The sequence below is a fragment of the Suncus etruscus genome, chromosome 14 (genome assembly GCF_024139225.1).
Source record: "Suncus etruscus isolate mSunEtr1 chromosome 14, mSunEtr1.pri.cur, whole genome shotgun sequence".
In the NCBI taxonomy this organism is placed as follows: Eukaryota; Metazoa; Chordata; class Mammalia; order Eulipotyphla; family Soricidae; genus Suncus; species Suncus etruscus.
In genome coordinates, this window is record NC_064861.1 from 50,627,061 (window position 1) to 50,647,190 (window position 20,130).

A 20,130-nucleotide genomic window follows, 5' to 3' on the forward strand; every position below is an offset into this window, starting at 1 on the left:
TCTTCCCCAATCTAAAAGATTCAGTTGACTGGTAAGCGCACCAAAAGATCATAGTTAGAAATATGCTATTGTATGGGGCTGGAGCGATAGCACAGCAGTAGGGTGTTAGCCTTGCACGCGGCTGACCTGGGACAGACCCGAGTTGGATCCCCAGCATCTCATATAGTGCCCTGAGCCCACCAGGAGCGATTTCTGGATTTCTGAGCATATAAAGCCAGGAATAACCCCTGGGTGCCACCTGATGAAGCCCAAAAACAAACAAACAAACAAACAAACAAACAAAAATAAACCAAAAAAAAAAAAAAAGAAAGATGCTGTTGTACATCAGAGAGATATGTACTTAATCTTAGCCCTTCAGAGAAGAGAGTTAAAAATTATCCAGAGAGGGCCAGAGAGAGCACAGCGGTAGGGTGTCTGCCTTGCATGCACAAGGATGGTGGCTGGAATCCCAGCATCCCATATGGTCCCCCAAGCCTGCCGGGGGTGATTTCTGAGTGTAGAGCCAGGAGTAGCCCCTGAGTGCTGCCGGGTGTGACCCCCCCCCCAAAAAAAAATTATCCAGAGAACTTTTGGGGCTTTTTCAAAGAAAACTACATGTCCATTTCAGTCCTGGACACTGGCACTAACCTACTAAGAACAGATACTGGAAGAGTCTACGGGATGTTACCACACAAAAGTTTAGTAGTACTTCGATCATACACTTGAATATTTAAGAATAGTTCCTCAATTATTTTTGGATAGAATTTTCATCTAAGTAAGAATAAACAATATACCTTCATATAACTCAGTATTCAAGAGAAAACCATTTTGATCAACACCATAAAGCTTAAGAACTAGTCAAGAGAACACTTGTTACAACTAAGCCAGGGCGAAATAGTATAGTGGGGCAAGCTGTTTACCTAGCACAAGGCTGACCCAGGTTTGATCTTTGGTACCCTATTCCCCCCAGCCTGCCCAGAATAAGCCCTGAGGTTTGGCCAGGTATGGCCTTCAAGCCCCATTCCCATCAAAAAGAAAAGAAAAGAAAACAAACATTAAACCTCTCCTCTTTGACACTGTATCTTACATTATACCATGTTCTTAATATTAAACTACTTTGCTTAAGTTTATTCCTGATATAACATTGTTTAAAATTGCTTAAATCTGACATTTCTCTCAAGGCTGTCAAAATATATCCCCAGCTTTACCCTTAGATTTCAGCTGATTCACATCATTACATTATTACAAACATATTTTATGAAGAGTATATCACTTTCTAATACCAAAATTTTCATATTTATAATATATATATTTGCAAGTTGAACTCAAAACTAGTACACTTTTAGAAATTTCCTTTACAGAAATGATTTTCTACCCCACCAAAAATAAGTAGTACACAGAATTTCACAATGGCACAAATAATTAATATTCCCATTATGTTAAGAACAAAATTCCCAATGAGTTCTAAGTGGGTATTTTATACCAATTCCTACAAATTTGCTAGCCAGCCAATCGCAATGTGTTATTTCTCGTATCTTTAAGGTCCACTGCTTACAAACTTGGGACTGGGTGTTGTGGTTTAAAAGGTATCAATCAGTAATCTATTAAGAGTTGCACATTGGTGTCAACAAATTGTGTCACTGTCTCATTCACCAGCCCAGGAAGGGGAAAATTTATCATCCTTTCCTTAAGAATTTTATAAGCTTAATGTAAAACAGGAAAAAAAGAAAAATTAAAAAGGAAACAAGTAAAGTCCACTTTTTTAATTTAGTACAAAAAACATAGGTATAACCAAAAGGAACACATCATCACATTCTTTTACAGCACTATCTAGTTGTTCATATTAACTTTACTACTATTCAACAACAAAGAGCTGGCACCAAGTTAGAGATCAAGGAAGATAAAACCAAAAACACTTCTACTAAATATATTCTACACTGTGTACAGCTGTGCTCACAGAGACTACTTCTTTAACTTCTCCACTGCGCAGGAATTCAGTTGTATATAAAATTGAACCTGAATAAAAAAAATAAATAATATTAAAAACAGCATTACTGGAGTCAGAAAGAGAAAATAGGACAGCAAGTTAGGTGCTTGAACCTTGATGCACTCCTGAAATTGTTTTTAAACTATAATTTTTAAGTATTACCACGGGCATTATCCTAAGAACTTTATATTCACTTGAACCTCACAATTTTCTGAAATGGGAATGGGAACTACCATATTCTCTTATAAATGAAACAGATTAATATAATTAACTATCTGAGGTGAGAGGGTGAGGATGTGTTAAAGATAGAAATTAAATTCAAACACCAGAAACAAAATTTTATTTGTAATATCTTCATGTGTTCTTTAATTCCTTCCTTTTATGTGTTGTTTTTAAAAACCTTAACTTAATTCCCCCCTCATTCCTGTGTTTAAAAGAAAGAAAAAAAAATCAAACTCAATGTACAAATAGAAACTAAAGACAATTTCACATGGCCTGATTTGGACCTATTTTACCATGAATACCAAAAATGGAAGGAAATATATATAACAAGAAATTTAATTCATGTCCAAAATAGTTAATGTCCTCATATTTATTATACATTGTTGACTATACTGTCTCTTCTTTGAAAAAATATTTCGAAATTACCAGTAGAGAGCATCAGAGTTGAAGTATTTACACATATACACATATTTTTATTCAGTCACTTGATGAAGGACCCATCAACTGTCTTCATTTCCTTAAAGACCAACATTTATAAATGATCCCTTTTTATGTGGCTTATGTAATCTGATAGTCTGTGTGAACTTATCAGAAATGTTCAATCTTCTATTACCTGCTCAAAAGTTGAGGAAGACTAGAAATGATGGGTCCATATCCTGGTGCATTGTCATACAATTCAAACAGTGGTGCAGCTACCAGCTTGTAATTCTTAGGAACTGCAAACAAGGCTAAAACAAACAAAAAAGTTCATTTTCAATTCTTTTTTTTGGGCCACACCCGGCGATGCTCAGGGATTACTCCTGGCTGTCTGCTCAGAAATAGCTCCTGGCAGGCACGGGGGACCATATGGGACACCGGGATTCGAACCAACCACCTTTGGTCCTGGATCGGCTGCTTGCAAGGCAAACGCCGCTGTGCTATCTCTCCGGGCCCTCATTTTCAATAATTACCACTTCCACTCATTTGGTATTTTGTGCAGTATCAGGAATCAAACCCAGGACTTTATACAATCAAGATGTTTCTAATGAGTCATGTATTTAGCACCCTCCATTTCATTTTTATTTATGAAAGGAGCCACACCCAGTGATCAGAGTCCATTATGGTGCTGGGATCAAACAGGTTGGTTGTATAACATCTAACATCTAGACCCTTCCTTTTATTATACTTTCTGGGCCACACTTGGTAGTGGCCAGGAGTGATTCCTAGCTCTGCACCCAGGAATCACTCCTGGCAGTGCTTGGGGGAACATATGGAACGCCGAGGATTGAGCTGGTGTTGGCCATGTCCAAAGTAAGCACCCTATCTGCTATATCTGCTGTACTTCCCTCTAGATCCTTTTCACATTTAAAGAAACTGTCAATTTAACATTCAAGAAAAGAGAGAACTCATAAACTGGGGTTCAGAGAGATAACAGAGATTAAGGTACTTGCTTTGTATGCAACTGAGCTAGGCTCAATGCCTAGCACCACATATGGTTCAAGCCCATTTAGGAATGATCCCTGAACAGAGCCAGGAGTAAGCTCCAAACACTGCTGTGTGTCTGTGTGTGAACCCCCCAAAAGAAAAAAAGGATAATATATTTGGGTTTGTCTTTTAACACAAGTCTGAAGGCAGATTTAAAATTGACTCTCTTAAAAGAACTCAGCTAGTCGAAGATAGCATGGAGGTAAGGCATTTGCCTTTCATACAGAAGGACAGTGGTTCGAATCTCAGCATCCCATATGGTCCCCTGTGAGCGTACAGCGTAGAGCCAGGAGTAACCTCTGAGTGCTGCCGGGTATGAGCCAAAACAAAAAACAAAAACAAACAAACAAACAAACAAAAAAACCCCAAAAAACTCGGCTAGGGGTTGGAGTGATAACACAGTGGTAGGGCGTTTGCCTTGCACTCCACTGACCCAGGACAGACTCAGGTTTGATCCCTGGCATCCCATAAGACTGCCAGTAGCAATTTCTGAGTGCAGAGCCAGGAGTAACCCCTGATGGCTGCCAGGTGTGGTCCAAAACCCCCCCCCCCAAAAAAAAAAACAAAAAACTCAGTTAGGGCTAATCCAGTACGTAGGGCATTTGCCTTACATAGGCATCCTGGGGTTGGATCCCTGGCATCCTATATGGTCCCCTAGCATTGTCAGAGGTGATTCTTGAATGCAGAGCCAGGAGTAAGCCTGGCTTACAAATCACGAGCCTTAGCACTACTGGGTGTGGACCCCAAACCAAAAAGTAAATAAAATACTATAGTCTATTATGTAGACTCCAGTTAAAATTACTTTCCTATGACTAGCATATTGATTAAGAAAAACTAGCTAATTGCACGTAAGATTTTATTTTGTCTTATAATAAAGCTGCAATTCAAGGAACTTGGAAGACACACAAATCCTTAGAATTACTGTATAAAAGTTTTAGATGTTCCCTTTAAAAAGAAATATCTTACCTTTTTCTTGAAGCTGAACCAAAAACAACTTCTTATGTTCCTTAGGTTTTGTAATATGTGCAGGAATATATGGATACTAAAATAACAAAAATAAATTAGTTATCAAGACTTTATACCTCTATGTCTATCTGTCTACTTATCTGATTACAGACATTAAGCTCAAATTATTAGCCCTAGGGCTGGAGAGATAGCATGGAGTAGGTTCGAACCCAGGCATCCCATATAGCCCCCTAAGCCTGCCAGGAGTGATTTAACTTAGTGATATTTTTAAAAATAAGTCTTACTAAGGCAAACCAATATCAGATATTTTAAAAAATATCACTAAGTTAAATTTTCTTTTTTTTTTTTAATTTTGTGATCAAAGTGCATTAGAAATCTAAATTTTCTATAATCCTGATGTGAACATGTTTACAATACTAGAAGTACAAATGTAGCTTGAGTAAGATTTAACAAAATACGTCTCTCACTAACCACACTAAAGACATGCTTCATTCAGGACTGAGATAAGCAATCTAAAGTGGAGTTCTGCCAGCTATATAGTGTCAAACTGCTTAGGAAAACAAAAATAAATATTTTAGAGAATCTAAAGGAACAAAGAAAACTAGAGAAGGGAAGCAAATAATTTTGACACTACAAATTTTAAAAGTCTAAAATGGGAATACTTTTGCGGTTGTTCTACTTGTGTATATATTATGAAAATGTCTACTGTTTATTTCCATAATAAATTCAAAAAAAGTTTGTTTGTTTTGGTTTTTGGGTTACACCCAGTGGTAGTCAGGGGTTACTCCTGGCTCTGCACCCAGAAATCGAGGCTAGCAGGCTCAGGGAATTATATAGGATGCTGGGAATCGAACCACTGTCAGTCCTGCATCTGCAGCATGCAAGACAAACACCACCGCTGTGCTATCTCTCGGGCCCCTGAAAAATATTCTTGTTTTGATGTTTTCTAAGGGCAAGAGAACTTTATAAAGTGCTAGAAACAGACATAAAAAAGGAATATAAACACGCTGACAAGTTTTATCCCCACCTGGAATTATACAATACACACACATACACATATATAAGCATACACACATGTGCATTAACTAAGAATATATGCAACAGTAGGCTGGAGCCATAATATAGCAGGTAGGGCTTGCTTTGCAAGCAGCTGACCAGGTTTTAGTCCCTGGCATCCCATATGGTTCCCTGAACACCACCAGGAAAAAATTCCTGAGTGCAGAACCAGAAGTACCCCTGAGCACTACCAGGTGTGATACCTCCCCCAAAAGAATATATATGTATATATACACACATGTGCATAGAATATATCCTACATGTTACATATACATATATGTAATATAAGTAGTAAAGCCAGGATAAAACTGTATTTATTGTAACCAGAGATAAAATACAGTGGGTAAGGCCTTTGCCTTGCATGTAGCCAACTTGGCTTCAATCCCTGGCATCCCATGTGGCCCCCAAGCACAGCAGGAGAAACCCTTGCTGGCTGTGGCACCCAAACCAACAACAACAACAACAACAAAAAAACACAACAAAACCCCCCAAAACTCCCTCTGTTTCTTTTTTCCTGTTAGTTTTCACTATATAGGTCTAGCAAGTATTCTAGTTAAAAAAGTATGTATTAGCACCATCCCTCAGGCACAATGAATTAAAACAATTCCTAGGGCTTTAGAGATTCCCTTGAACTAGTAGGAAACGAGATGTTTCTGCAACAGAAAGACAGAGAGAAGTAGCTCAGAGCATGGACTAAAAGCCCTCGTTCCAACACAAATGTCTGATCAGATCAAATTACCAGCACTGTCCTCATTTCTCTTACTTAACACTAAGTTCCTTTATCTATTAATTCTCTTCAGTAATCCTCCTCTTGGTGCTTGCTTTAAGCCAATTAAACTTCATACCAAAAGACCAAGACAGGAAGATAATGTGCTTTTCCCACTGATACTTAAACCAACAGCCCAGGACTATTAAAAAATAAAAAATGCAAAACATTCCTTATACTATCAGAGCCAGGCCTAGTGGCTAATGAATTCATTGAATCCCCTTAGGACCATGGTATTAAAGATGAAGAAAGATGAAAAAGTAGTTGGGAAAATATTTTGGGATACTATTGAACATACATCAAAGAATGAACATGTAAGAAATGTTTACAGTAACTTTTTAAATGTATTGGTGTACTCGAAACCATTTCCAGGTGTATCTGTACTTTGTTAAAGTCAATTCACAATGAGTGATACACAAGCTTTCATCCATAGCACTATATCTAAGTTATACAAGGCAGTAGAGGAAGGATAAAAACAAGCAACAATATTCTATTTTTTTTTTTTTTTTGGTTTTTGGGCCACACCCAGTGGTGCTCAGGGGTTACTCCTGGCTGTCTACTCAGAAATAGCTCCTGGCAGGCACGGGGGACCATATGGGACACCGGGATTCGAACCAACCACCTTTGGTCCTGGATCGGCTGCTTGCAAGGCAAACGATGCTGTGCTATCTCTCCGGGCCCCAATATTCTATTTTTTGAAAAGGTAACTAACTCTTAGATGTGTTAGACAAATTAATTCAAATTATATTTTTAAATTAGAAACCACTGGAGGGCCAGAAAGATAGCACAGTGGTAGGGCATTTGTCTTGCAAGAAGCCAATTCAAGAGGTTTGGTAGTTGGAATCCTGGCATCCCATGTGGTCCACCACTTTATTGAAAGTTCTGAAAAAGTGAAAACTAACCTGAGGAGGCTCAAAATTTGGTCGCCACCAGTTACCAATGCAGTCATCAATGACCCAATCTTGTAGGACTCCATCCTGACGACCCAGTATCTGTTAAAAACAAATGATACAGAAAAAGAAATACTAAATATGTATCCAGAAACTCTTTTTCAAATAATTGTGGCAGTATCCTAACAAAGGTATGACTTGACAAGCCATCCATATAATTTCTTAGTTGCAGCACTCTACCCAACATACATACCATTAGTTCAAAATTGGCAGTCTATATAACTATATAGACCTGAACAATATGTCAAACCTTGGCTATACATTTTTAAAAAGTTATCAATTACTGATACCAGTCAGTGATATCTATGTTCAAGTATAGCTTCTGTAAATTACCTACATAACCAACATATAAAAATAAGTATTTAAAATTCATAATTTTTATTTATTGAGTCTTAGAATATATCATTAAACTTGTTTTTTAAGGATGTGAAAGATAATACAGAGGGTAGGGCACTTGCCTTACATGTGGCCAACCTGGGTTCAACTCCCAGAATCCCATATGGTCAAGGATAAAGCCCTAAGCCAGGGGTCTCAAACTCAATTTACCTGGGGACCGCATGAGAGATTTCACACATACAAAAAAAGTCCTCAAACGTCATTATTAACAGTTTTAATTATTTCTTCTGAACATGAATAGAACATTGAGTGAAGATCATGAACAGTTCTTCTGAGCATGTCATCTTTTGCCTATTCCTTGCTGCCAGAGACTTGACAGAACTTCTTCTCACAAATCTGAACCACATTTGGCTTTAGAGAGGAAGCAGTTGAGACCCTCAGTATGGCTTGAAGATCATCATTAAGTCTAGACCTGTTCTTTGACTTATTGAAGTTCAATGTGGAGAATAACTTTTCACACAAATATGTGCTCCCAAAAAGGCACATGGAGGGGCCCGGAGAGATAGCACAGCGGTGTTTGCCTTGCAAGCAGCCAATCCAGGACCAAAGGTAGTTGGTTCGAATTCCGGTGTCCTACATGGTCCCCCGTGCCTGCCAGGAGCTATTTCTGAGCAGACAGCCAGGAGTAACCCCTGAGCACCAAAAAAAAAAAAAAAAAGGCACATGGTGCACTTGAACATTCAGGAAAGCTCAGGGAAGCTGGGGGGCAATTCTCTCAAAAATTGTCCATGCATGTCTACTTTTCCACTAATCTCCCTGAACTTGGCTTTCAGATTAGAGTTGCTCTGTAGGTCAATGAGCTCCATTTGAAGCACAGGAGGAGCATCTTGCACATCAAAGGAAAAGGGGTCCACAAAAATTTGGAAAGTGGCTCTATGCTTTTTGAAGTCTGCAAATCTGTGATCAAATTCCTTCTCTAGCTTAAAAATAGCATCAACATATTTCTCACCACTGAATGGTATGCCTGCATCCACAAGTTCCTTGCATGCTGGGAAATGGCAAAGGTTTGTCTGAGAGAGCTGGGATTTCCATAACACAAGTTTTGTGGAGAATGCTCTCACGTTGTCATAGGCAGCACTGATAAGCTGCCCCGGGCCTTGTACCATCTTGTTTAGTACATTCAGCTTATGTGTGATGTCAATAAGAAAAGCTAAGTCCATGAGCCATTTGTGATCATTCAACTCAGAAACAGCATTCCCATCCTTCTCCATGAAGGCTTTCACTTCTTCTCTCAACTCAAAAAATCTTTTCAGGACATTTCCCCTGCTGAGCCAACATACCTTGGTGAAATAGAGCACATCTCCATATTCTGACTCCATTTCTTCCTCTAAAAAAGCACGGAACTTCCTGTGCTTTAATAAGCCCCTGGATCTGATTTGGTTGATGCATTTCACAACAACAGACATCACATTGTCGCACGGTAGTTATTTACGGCAAAGGGCCTGCTGATGGGATAATGCAGTGAAGAACAATGGCCTTCTCTACACCCTCCTCTTCAAGTTTTTTTTGAACAAGTGCCACCAGTCCACTTTTCCTCCCTGTCATCGATGGGACTCCATCGGTTATTATTCCAACAAACTTCTTCCATGGCAAACCTGCATTCTCAATGGCATCACACAGATGCCGAAATATCTCATTAGCGGTGGTCTGGCCATGCATTGGAATTATTGTGAGCAGCTCCTCTGTCAATTCAAAATTACAATCAACACCACAGACATAAATTGTGAGCTGCGCAGTGTCTGTTATATCTGAGCCCTCGTCAAGAGCAACTGAGTATGCATCAAAATATTTGGCTTTCTCACACAGTTGATGATAAATGTCACTTGACATGTCAGAAATGCGCTCTGCCACAGTGTTGACAGAAAGGCTGATTTTGCTAAACTGACCTTTCTTTTCCGGACAGATAATACTTGCAGCCTGTAACATGCATTTTTTTTTAAACAAACTCTCCTTCTGTGAATGGTTTCCTTGCCTTAGCAATCATCTCACTAACCATGTAACTAGCTTCGACTGATGCAACATTCTTTGGTTGCTTTCTTGAAGAAATCTTGTTGCCCCATTAGACATGCTTTAAGACTGGCAACCTGCTTGGCTCTCTCATTTCCTTGATATTTTGCACATTCCTCAGCATGTTTAGTTGAATAATGGCATTTCAAGTTGTATTCCTTGTGCACTGCAACTTTCTCTGAGCAAATAAGACATGTGGGGATGCCCCTGTGCTCAACAAAGAAATACTGAGTCTTCCACTTTTCCTGAAATTGTCTGTGCTCGTCATTAATCTTTCTCTTCACTGCAGGCTTTGATGAAGTCATGATGAAGGTATGACAAAATCTAATTCTGTAATAAACTTCTCTCCCTTCTCTCCCTTAAGCCTCCGATAATGCAAGGGACAGCGGGCAGGAGCAGCGGAAATGACGTTTGCGCTAGGCGCAAAGTATTCGTGATTATTCGCTTACCGAATATTCGCAATAAAAAATCGCATTAGTAAGGAAAAAATCACAAAAAATCCCATTAAACATTTGCATACCCCGAACGAAATTGCTCAGGGTATGTGAATGTTTAATGCGATTTTTTTTCTTACTAATGCGATTTTTATTGCAATTATTCAGTAAGCGAATAATCGTGAATACTGTGATATTTGAAGGCCGGCTGAAAGTTTGAGACCCCTGCCCTAAGCAGAACCATGTGTTGCCCAAAAATGATCAAAATATTTTTTTAAGAAACCTGAAAAACTTTGTTTTTAAAAATCAAAAGTAAAGTTTCTAATGGGTTAAAAATTTATAGCATGCAAAAGCAGTTACATATGGTACATTTTAATTCCTGCTGGTTATATTTTTCAATTTTTAACTGTTTTTCCCCTATTATTTACCATTTTTTTCCCCCAAAGTACTCTTCTTGTTTTGAAAAAGATTCTCTTATAGTAAAGAAAAGTTATGAACATTTTGTTTTGGAGCCACACCTGCCTGGACTCAGACCTCAGGGATCACTCCAATCAGGGTGGGACCATGTGGTGCCAGACATCAAACCTAGGTAGTCTCCTGCAAAGCAAGCACCGGACCTGTTGTACTATCTCTCTGGTTCCCCAAAGTTGCAAACATCGTTTTTTTTTTTTTTTTTTTTTGGTTTTTGGGTCACACCCGGCAGCGCTCAGGGGTTACTCCTGGCTCTATGCTCAGAAGTTGCTCCTGGCAGGCTCAGGGGACCATGTAAGTTTCCCTATGATTAACATATTAGAGTAGTTTATATAGTTTTTATAACTAATAAACCAATACTGGCATTTTATTGTTACTGAAGTACATATTTCATTCATCAGTTATTTCTCCTTTGGCTCCTCATCAGTCTTCCAAATCTCCCTATCTCTGATGATCCTAATGGCTTTGAGGACTACTGCTCAAGTTTATAGACTTAACTGGACTACCTTTGGGGTTTGGGGGAAGAAGACCACAAAAAAGCTTCACATCTGTCAAGGGCACGTATCTATCAACACATTAAAGTGGCATTTAAAGCATAGGGACTACACCTGGCAGTTTTGTGGGTGGGCACCTAAGGCATACCCAGAACCTCACTGAGCCATCAAGGTCACACACAGAGGGAGATGAGATGCAGGAGGCCTCATGGGCTACATCCCAACATGCCAGAAGCATGACATACAATAGCAGAGAACAAAGTCAGGACCTCGCACACATAGGTGTGTGCTGTACCACTTGAATTGTCCACCTACAACCTGTAAAGTTACACTTTAGGAGAATGTCTGAGCCATACCCACAGGTGCTCAGGGGACATAGGCTGGTTGCATATAAGGCAAGCATCTTAATCCCTATACTATCTCTCTAACCACTAACGTTAAAATTTGGGGAGTGAAATGGGATTGGCCATTGGTGCTCTGGGACCCATATGCTATGTCCAGAATGGAACCCAAAAGAAGCACAAGCCTTACCTCCTATAAGATGCCTCCTTCTCTCCAGCTCCTAAAGTTACATTTTTAACATCTTTATAATCATTTAATTACTTTTTATTTTTAAAAACCTGTATAAAGGGCCATCAAATATTAAAGAACTTCCCTTGCATGCAGAAAAACTCCTACATATAATTCCCTGAGCATTGACAGGAATTAGCCCTGGGCACAACAGGCTTAACCCAAATACAGAGGGAAAAAACTTTAAAAAGTACCAACACCAGGGCTGGACTGATAGCATGGTGAATAAGGCTTTCTTTGCTCACAGCCAACTTGGGTTTAATCCCCAGCATCCCAAATAGTCCCCTGAGCATGACAGGAGTGATTCCTAAGCATAGAGCCAGGAGTAACCCCTAAACACTGCAGGATGTGTCCCCAAAACCAAACCAAACCAAACCCAAAAATAGCACCAACATCACCAACATCATGGACATAAATTTAGGTGGTAAAAACCACACCCCCTTCCGTTCTTACTTTTTCTTCTACCATCTTCTATCACTTTGTAGATCTTCAGTATTAAACAAGTTGACACTGGTATGTACACAATTAAAAGCAGTTTAAATTAACATTATAGCACTGGTGTCAACTAATTAAATGTAACTTGTTGACTAAAAGCGTTTAGTGAACTATCATTTCCTTTAGTTTTAATAACTTACTATCACTATTCCCACATTCTTTCTAAGAGCTTAAGTTTACTTTCAATTCAAGCATCAATTACTCTGTCAATTTCATTTGTTTCCTCCTAAAAGACAAAAAATTTTCTAGCATTTATTCCAATCTGTAGATGCTCTAAGCCTTGCCTCATAGCTGGAGTTCTAGGAATTCCCTATGTGCCTCTCCAGTGTTCTTAGATCCTGTACCTTCTTTTCGGTTGTCCTTTCATTGTGAATAGCTTCTTGAGAAAAGGTACAATAGAAGGGCCAGAGCGCTAGCTAATACACTGGGTAGGATATTGCCTTTCACTTGGCTGACCAGATTCAATCCCCAGCATCTCATCTGATCCCCCAAGCATGGAGCCAAGAGTAAACCAAGAACACTAACAGAAATGGCCTATAAAACAGGAACAAAAACAAATCAATAAAAAAAGAAATAATACAGGGGCTGGAGAGATAGCATGGAGGTAAGGTGTTTGCCTGGCATGCAGAAGGTTGGTGGTTCGAATCCCGGCATCCCATATGGTCCCCCAAGCCTGCCAGGCTGAGCGATTTCTGAGCATAGAGCCAGAAGTAACACCTGAGCACTGCCAGGTGTGACCCAAAAACCAAAACCAAAACAAAACAATAAAAAAAGAAATAATACAATAAAGATGACATTTCTGGTGAACTGTATGAATATATTTTGCCTGATTTATGGTTTGATTACACAGAAATCTCTGAAATATAAATCAAGTTTTCAGAATAGTCAAATCACATTCTATAATCTTTAGCCTCAAATATTATTTCTGAGAAGCCAGCACCATATATCTTTTTTTTTTTTTTTTTTTTGGTTTTTGGTTTTTGGTTTTTGGGTAGCATCGGCTCTGCTCAGTGTTTACTCCTGGCTCTGCACTTAGTAATTGCTCTGGCAGCCAAGGAGGACCATATGGGATGGCAGGATTTGAACCACTATCCATCCTGAATTGGCTGAATGCAAAGCAAACACCCTACCGCTGTACTATCTCTCTGGTCCCCATTTACCATTTCTATTATATAAAACCTGTCCCTTTTCCCAAGTTTGGAAGCTTTTAGAATTTTCATTATTTCTAATGATTTAAAAGTTCATAGTTATATGCCATCACATCAATCTATTAATAATAGAGAAAAGCCAATAGATCTTTTAAATCTTTTGGTTTTTTGGGGGTCACACCCGGCAGTGCTCATCCTGGCTCTGCTCTCAGAAATCGCTCCTGGCAGGCACAGGGGACCATATGAGATGCCAGGATTCGAACCACCATCTGTCCTGAATCAGTTGTGTGCAAGGCAAACACCCTACCGATGTGCTATCTCTCCGGCCCCAGATCTTTTCAATCTTAAACTAAAGTTCTTGAGTTTAGGAAATTTTCTTGAATTAGTGGGGTTCTGTTGTTTTGTTTGTTTGTTTGGGGGCTGCACCTGGTGCTACTCAGGGACTATATGGGATTCTGAGGACTGAACTCAGGTTGGCTATGTGCAAGATAAACATCCTACCCACTGTACTGTAGCTCTGGTCTTCACAATACTGTAATTCCTTTTATCCTATCTGTAGTTTCTATTAATATGTCTAGAATGATTCACTAATTTTATCTTTTCTCATCTATTGTTTTTATTTTACTTTCTGGTACAGTTCCTCAACTTAATATCTCTCTCTCCCACTCTCTCTCTCTCTCTCTCTCTCTCTCTCTTTCCCTCTCCCTCCCTCCCCCCCCCCTTGCCACACCCGGTGACGTGCAGGGGTTATTTCTGGCTATGCACTCAGAAATCACTCCTGGCTTCAGGGACCATATGGAACACCAGGGGATCAAACTGAGGTCCGTCCTGGATCTGCTGTGTGAAAGGCAAATGCCCTACCACTGCACCACCACTCCGGTCCCTCAACATAATCTTTTAACTATTTGCTAAATTTTTCATTCTGTTAATATTTTTAGTATTCATGCGTTTAAGGGTGAACAGTCTTTTAATGACAGAGTTCCATAGATATTTAAATCTACTTGCTTGCTAAATATTGTATATGTTGAATTTCTTTTGTTTGGAGCCATATCCAATGCTCAAAGGTTACTTCTGGCTTTGTGCTTTGGGATCACTCCTGGCAGTGTGTGTCGGACCACATGGGGTGCCAGGGATTGAACCTGGGTTGGCTGTGTACAAGGCAAGCACTCTAATACCCGCTTTATTATCACTCCAGTTCTTCTTTTGCTGCTTCTGATATTTTATTTAAAAACTTTCTCCAAAAGGTTGGTGTGTGATTATCCGCTCACAATTAAGGGCAAAGTACTAGTAAAATGCTCAACTCTGCCACCTCTGCATACACAAGTGCAGCTATACTATTTCTTTAGATATCATCACCTAAAGTTTATTTTTTTTCTGGACTGGTTACTTTCTCAAGAAACAAACTTCTATCCTTCAATCTGGGTTATATAAAACACACTCTACATTCTATCAGTAAAGTTGCTATACTATTTAGGATATAAATTTTCAGTCTCTTCTTCCCATCATCTATTTCACTGCAGTGTGTATTGTGTTACCAGTTACCAGAGAACCACTCACCAAACAGATTTAACTGCTGATCACCTAACTGCAGAGTGTACAAGATGCATAGATATAAAAACATACACTGTCGATTGACCCAGTCTTTAACCCATGTATGACCTCACTTTTTTAAATTTTTTTTATGACCTCACTTTTATAAGTTCCAGCATCTTTATTCCTGAAGTCTTTCACTGAAAAGTAGTTCTGAGTTCTGGGTTTCTCTTCTGCTAAATCAACATTTCTAATTTAGTTATAATAGTCTTTCTAGACTAACATTTTTCTGTTATCCTACTTTGTACTGCCTTAATCTTACCAAATGTGTAAGTTATGGGTAGTTTTAAGTTTGTTTCCCCCTCTGCTACCCTAATTTTTCCATAAAATATCTAAGTTTTATTTATTATGGGGGCCATACTGGTCAGTGCTCAGGGGATCAAAAGAGATGTCAAGAACCAAGCTGTATACAAGGCAAAATTGCCCTACCCACTGTTTTATATTGTTTGGCCCTAGAAGTATAAGTTTTATAAATTGAAGTGGGGAAAATAAAAATTAAAACATATGTGTGTGTATGTGAAAAATAAAAATTAAAACGTGTGTGTGTGTGCGCCATATGGGATGCTGGGATACAAACCACTGTCCTTCTACATGGAAGGTAAAAGCCCTACCTCCATGCTATCTCTCCAGCCTTCTTTATTATTTTTATTTCAAAAGGCTCCTGCATCTGTGCATTTGTCTTTAGAAAGCACATCGAGACTTTTAAGAAGTAGTGGAACTTAAGAGAAACCTAAAAACCATATGCAAAACTGAATATAGGTATATAAGAATTTTTCTCTTGCTAAAAATGGAGACCTACTTAGAAATTAAATTTCTGACATTCAAACACTCAAGCATACTAGCTTTCTAATATCAGGCAAAGTACTTGAACTTCTACACCCAAATGTCCTTATTAGAAAAGTAAGAATAATTGTACCTACTTCTTAGAACTGTTATAATAATTACAGTATTGCATGTTAAATATTTGAAAGTGTCTAACATAGTTAATACGAAATAAATACTGACCTTTGTTACCCATTATTGTCCATCAACATTTTAATTAAAAAACAAACATATCAAGTACAAGTAAGGCTCAACTTGCAGAAAACACTTACACTATACTAACAATCAGGTTTAAGGTTTTTTTTTTTGGTGGTTTTTGGGTCACACCCGGCAGTGCTCAGGGGTTATTCCTGGCTCCACGCTCAGAAGTTGCTCCTGGCAGGCACAGGGGACCATATGGGATGCCGGGATTCGAACTGATGACCTCCTGCATTAAAGGCAAATGCCTTACCTCCATGCTATCTCTCCGGCCCCAGGTTTAAGTTTTATTTATTGCAGGGCTGGAAAAATAGCACAATGGTAGGGCGTTTGCCTTGCATGTGGCCAACCAATGACAGATGGTGGTTTGATTCCCAGTGTCCCATATGATCCCCTGGGCCTGCCAGGAGCGTTTTCTGAGCACAGAGCTAGGAGTAACCCCTGAAGGACACAGGATGTGACCCCACAAAAAAAAAAAAAAAAAAAAAACTCAAAAAAGTTTATTTATTGCAAACTAAATATTTCAAACAAACATCCTTTCACAAACATAATCAAATTTAATTATTCAAAAAGTTGTTGGTATTCATATGGGCCTAATAAAATAGTTAAAAAAAAAGTGGTTAAACAGACAAATACCTCTGTCATTAAGCGTTTTAATCCTTCAACTTCATCTTCTCCTGGGTTAAGTTCACCACCAGGTCTGTATAAAGGTTAAGAATTTCAACTATCAACATAAAGAATTTGAGAATAACAGTAAAAACACATTAGGAGTTATTTTTAACATTTTAGAGTCATGTAAGAAAAAATGTCATGTAACTCAGCAGACCACCAGCACACAGACCCTAGTTTGAACAAAATATGCAACATAACATAAATCAATTATTGACCACCAGCCCATTCCAGTCTCTTCTTTTATGTCCAGAGATGAATGATCATCACATTCTTCAGGTCGCAAGAATGGGATATTTTTCAAGAATGCAATCAAGTATTTGACACATCCTTTTGTATAATCTTATCTAACAATAAATGTAAACTGTAAGAATTATAAGCTTTAATAATAAAACACTTATCTACATAAATACAATTTAAAACTTGAAATCACTTCAGCGTAGTAATTCTTAGTAATGTTACAGTGACATCTAAAGTTAAGCTGATTTTTTTACAGTTTCTCCCAATAAGCTGTCATTAATATCAACATGTATATTAGGCAGTAAATGAACACTGATTATACTAGAGGTTTTATTTTTCCTTTTTCTGAAAAATTTCATTAGTATTTGTAGACATAAATAACTCCTAGGTGGTTCTAACGATGCATAAAACAGCAATCTTATTCAAACTGCCTTGCAGTTAATCTCCAGACACTTACAATTTGAAGAAAGTTGTTCCCAGCTGTAGCAGTAGCACATGTGGCAGTCGGTGTTCGTGAACAATCAGAACCCCTTCTACAGTCCTCCTCATCCCAATTTTATCAAATTCCTCCCGCATGCGCTGAAATCTGGCTGCAACAGAACTGTCCTTCTCATAGAGGGGCTCTTTTGTACCAAAAGTATAATTGGTAAGAGGGTACCTATGGTAAAAATAAAAAATAATCTAATATGAAATCTGATAGTTATAATTTTTTGGTTTTTGGGCCCACACCCAGCGACGTTCAGGGGTTTACTCCTGGCTCTGCACTCAGGAGTCACTCTTGGCAGGCTCAGGGGACCATATGGGATGCCAAGGATTGAACCTGGGTCCATCCCAGGTTGGCGGCATGCAAGGCAAACACCCTACCCTGTGCTATCACTCGGGCCCCTGACAGAATTTAATGTGCAGTTACCAGTCTCACATAAAGCAATCATGGTAAAAAGTCTATTTTATACTGAGACAATGTTACACAGCTAGCTGAGACACCAAAAACTAGAAACTTAGTTCTCTGAACTCCTTTTTTTTTTTTGGTTTTTCGGGCCACACCCATTTGATGCTCAGGGGTTACTCCTGGCTATGCGCTCAGAAATTGCCCCTGGATTGGCGGGACCATATGGGACGCTGGGGGATCGAGGGGATCGAACAGCGGTCCGATCTTTCCTTGGCTAGCGCTTGCAAGGCAGAAGACACCTTACCTCTAGCGCCACCTCGCCGGCCCCCTCTGAACTCTTAAGAACACTGTTTATTAGAAAAAAAACCTGCCATTCCACACTGGAATTTCAAGCACAGGTAATACTATTCATAGGCTCTTAAATGCTTGACAATGTATCTTTGGGAGGAGGGAGAGGCACACTACACCCTTGGGTGCTTAGGACTTATTTCTGGCTCGAGTACAGGTATCTCTCCTGTTGGGGCTCTGGAGGCCACACTGGTCGCCAGGATTAAATACACATTGGCAGCATGCAAGGCAAGTGCCTTACTTACAGTATACTATCTCTCTAGCCCAAGAAGTAGCTTTGGAGAGGGTGAGGGGCCATACCTGGCAATGCTCAGGGGATACTCTTTGGCTTAAAGCCCTCAAGGAGTAACTTTTTAGATATCTGATTGTTTGTTAATCCCGTGGTTTTAAATCATGACTGTTATACTAACAAAGTTAACTTTGTAAAATAGCCTTCTAAATTCTTCCTAATCATAATTCTACTAATTGTGGGAAATAACGACCGTTTTAAAATAATAACCCAACCACCACTTTTCATCATCTCTCGGATTATTCTCATAAGTCTTTGTTGTGAAGCTGGAGCAAAAGTAGGAACTTGCTTTGCACATCGTCAATCCGAGTTTGATCCCTGGCACACAACAGGGTAATCCGAATTCCATCAGGAATGATCCCCGAGTGCAGAACCAGGAGTAAGCCCACACACAACATCACCGGATGTGGCCTAAACCCCAAAACAAAGCAAGTCTTTGACAGTATGGTTTTAGGTAAAAAGAATGCTTTGCCCACATCTGGTGGTTCTCTGGACTTATTCCTAGTGCACTTAGCAGACCATAGGAGGAGAGGATCAAACCCAGGTTGGTTGCGTGCCAGACAAGCAAATACCCAATCTGCTATACAAATGTTCCAGCCCTCTACAGCATCAATTTCTTGAGCAGGAAAGCCATGGTCCAAATGCCAATTGCGTGCTATGGCAATGAAACTTGGGAGCATGAAGCAAGAAGCATGCGAAACTAAGAAAGGTGGAGAGAGAGAGAAAAAAAAAACCTGCACAGCACGGTGAGAGGCCCTTTGGTACAACCACCCAGCCCCCTCCTTCCCAGTTCCAGAGTGCACCAAGCAGATAGATGGAACCAGGGTCCAGGCCTGTGTGCGTGACCTGAAATACAACGGAGCCGGTTATCAGGGGGATTGAAGCTACAGGCCCCGCTGCATCGTTCACTTCCAAAACCAACTAGTGGATTGGGGGGGGGGGGGGAGGAAGGACCTCGAACCGCATCCCGTTATCCCACGCAGAGCAAATAAAAAAATGCTCTCCACACCACCCCAGTTGCTTTGCAATGGTCTGGATGCAAGAATAAACCCCACCACGCCTAGCTGGGGCAGACCGCTCGCTAAGAGAGAGGCTGGACCCGCAGCCAACTGGGCTAGACAGAAGGCAGACACAAGAGCAAGGGACCGCGTCTGTCTTTGTCTTCCCGTCTACACCCTCTCCGACGCGCTTCAAGTCCCAGAGCTGCAGGATGCGGAAAGGGGCGCGCGCCCTGAAGCCACAGTGCGGGTGTTGGGGAGCCCGGGACCCGAGGGCGCGAGAGATCGCGAGGCCCGATCAGTCTCCGGATCCCAGAGAATGGTTGCACAGACAGGCCGGGCCGGGCCGGGCCAGGCCGCACTTACAGGTTGATGGTGCGCTCCAGGGTGAGGGGCTTGGTCTGTTGGATGTACTTGTTGCCGAACTGCGTGACCCCCCGGGGCCAGCCGGTCTGCGACCGATTGGGCGGTACCACGGACATTGCTGGAGAGTTCGGACAAGCGGGCGGCGAATGGAGAAGGAGCGGCAGGGAAACTTCTCCCCGATGCTAAGAAGCGTTTCTCAGCAGCCACCGCCCGCCATTAAAAGCAGAAAGAGAGAGCACAAGCTGAAGGCAAACGCACGCACGCACGCACGCCGGAAGTGCCCCCATGGAGCCTCTGGCGGCCGGAAGTAGAGTCG

The 20,130-nt window shown here is 40.2% G+C and overlaps 1 protein-coding gene across 1 annotated transcript; it reads right to left on the bottom strand.

The window, feature by feature from the left end:
• Positions 1 to 1,810: 1,810 nt before the first annotated feature.
• NUDT21 (nudix hydrolase 21) lies at positions 1,811 to 20,067 on the bottom strand. The gene is made up of 7 exons (XM_049786090.1): positions 19,815 to 20,067; positions 17,382 to 17,582; positions 16,652 to 16,715; positions 7,343 to 7,432; positions 4,619 to 4,694; positions 2,802 to 2,916; positions 1,811 to 1,995 (listed from the first exon to the last, which is right to left on the bottom strand). The coding sequence occupies exons 1-7, from the start codon at positions 19,928 to 19,930 to the stop codon at positions 1,974 to 1,976; spliced, it is 684 nt and encodes a 227-aa protein (XP_049642047.1). The 5' UTR covers positions 19,931 to 20,067; the 3' UTR covers positions 1,811 to 1,973.
• Between the last annotated feature and the right edge of the window lie 63 nt (positions 20,068 to 20,130).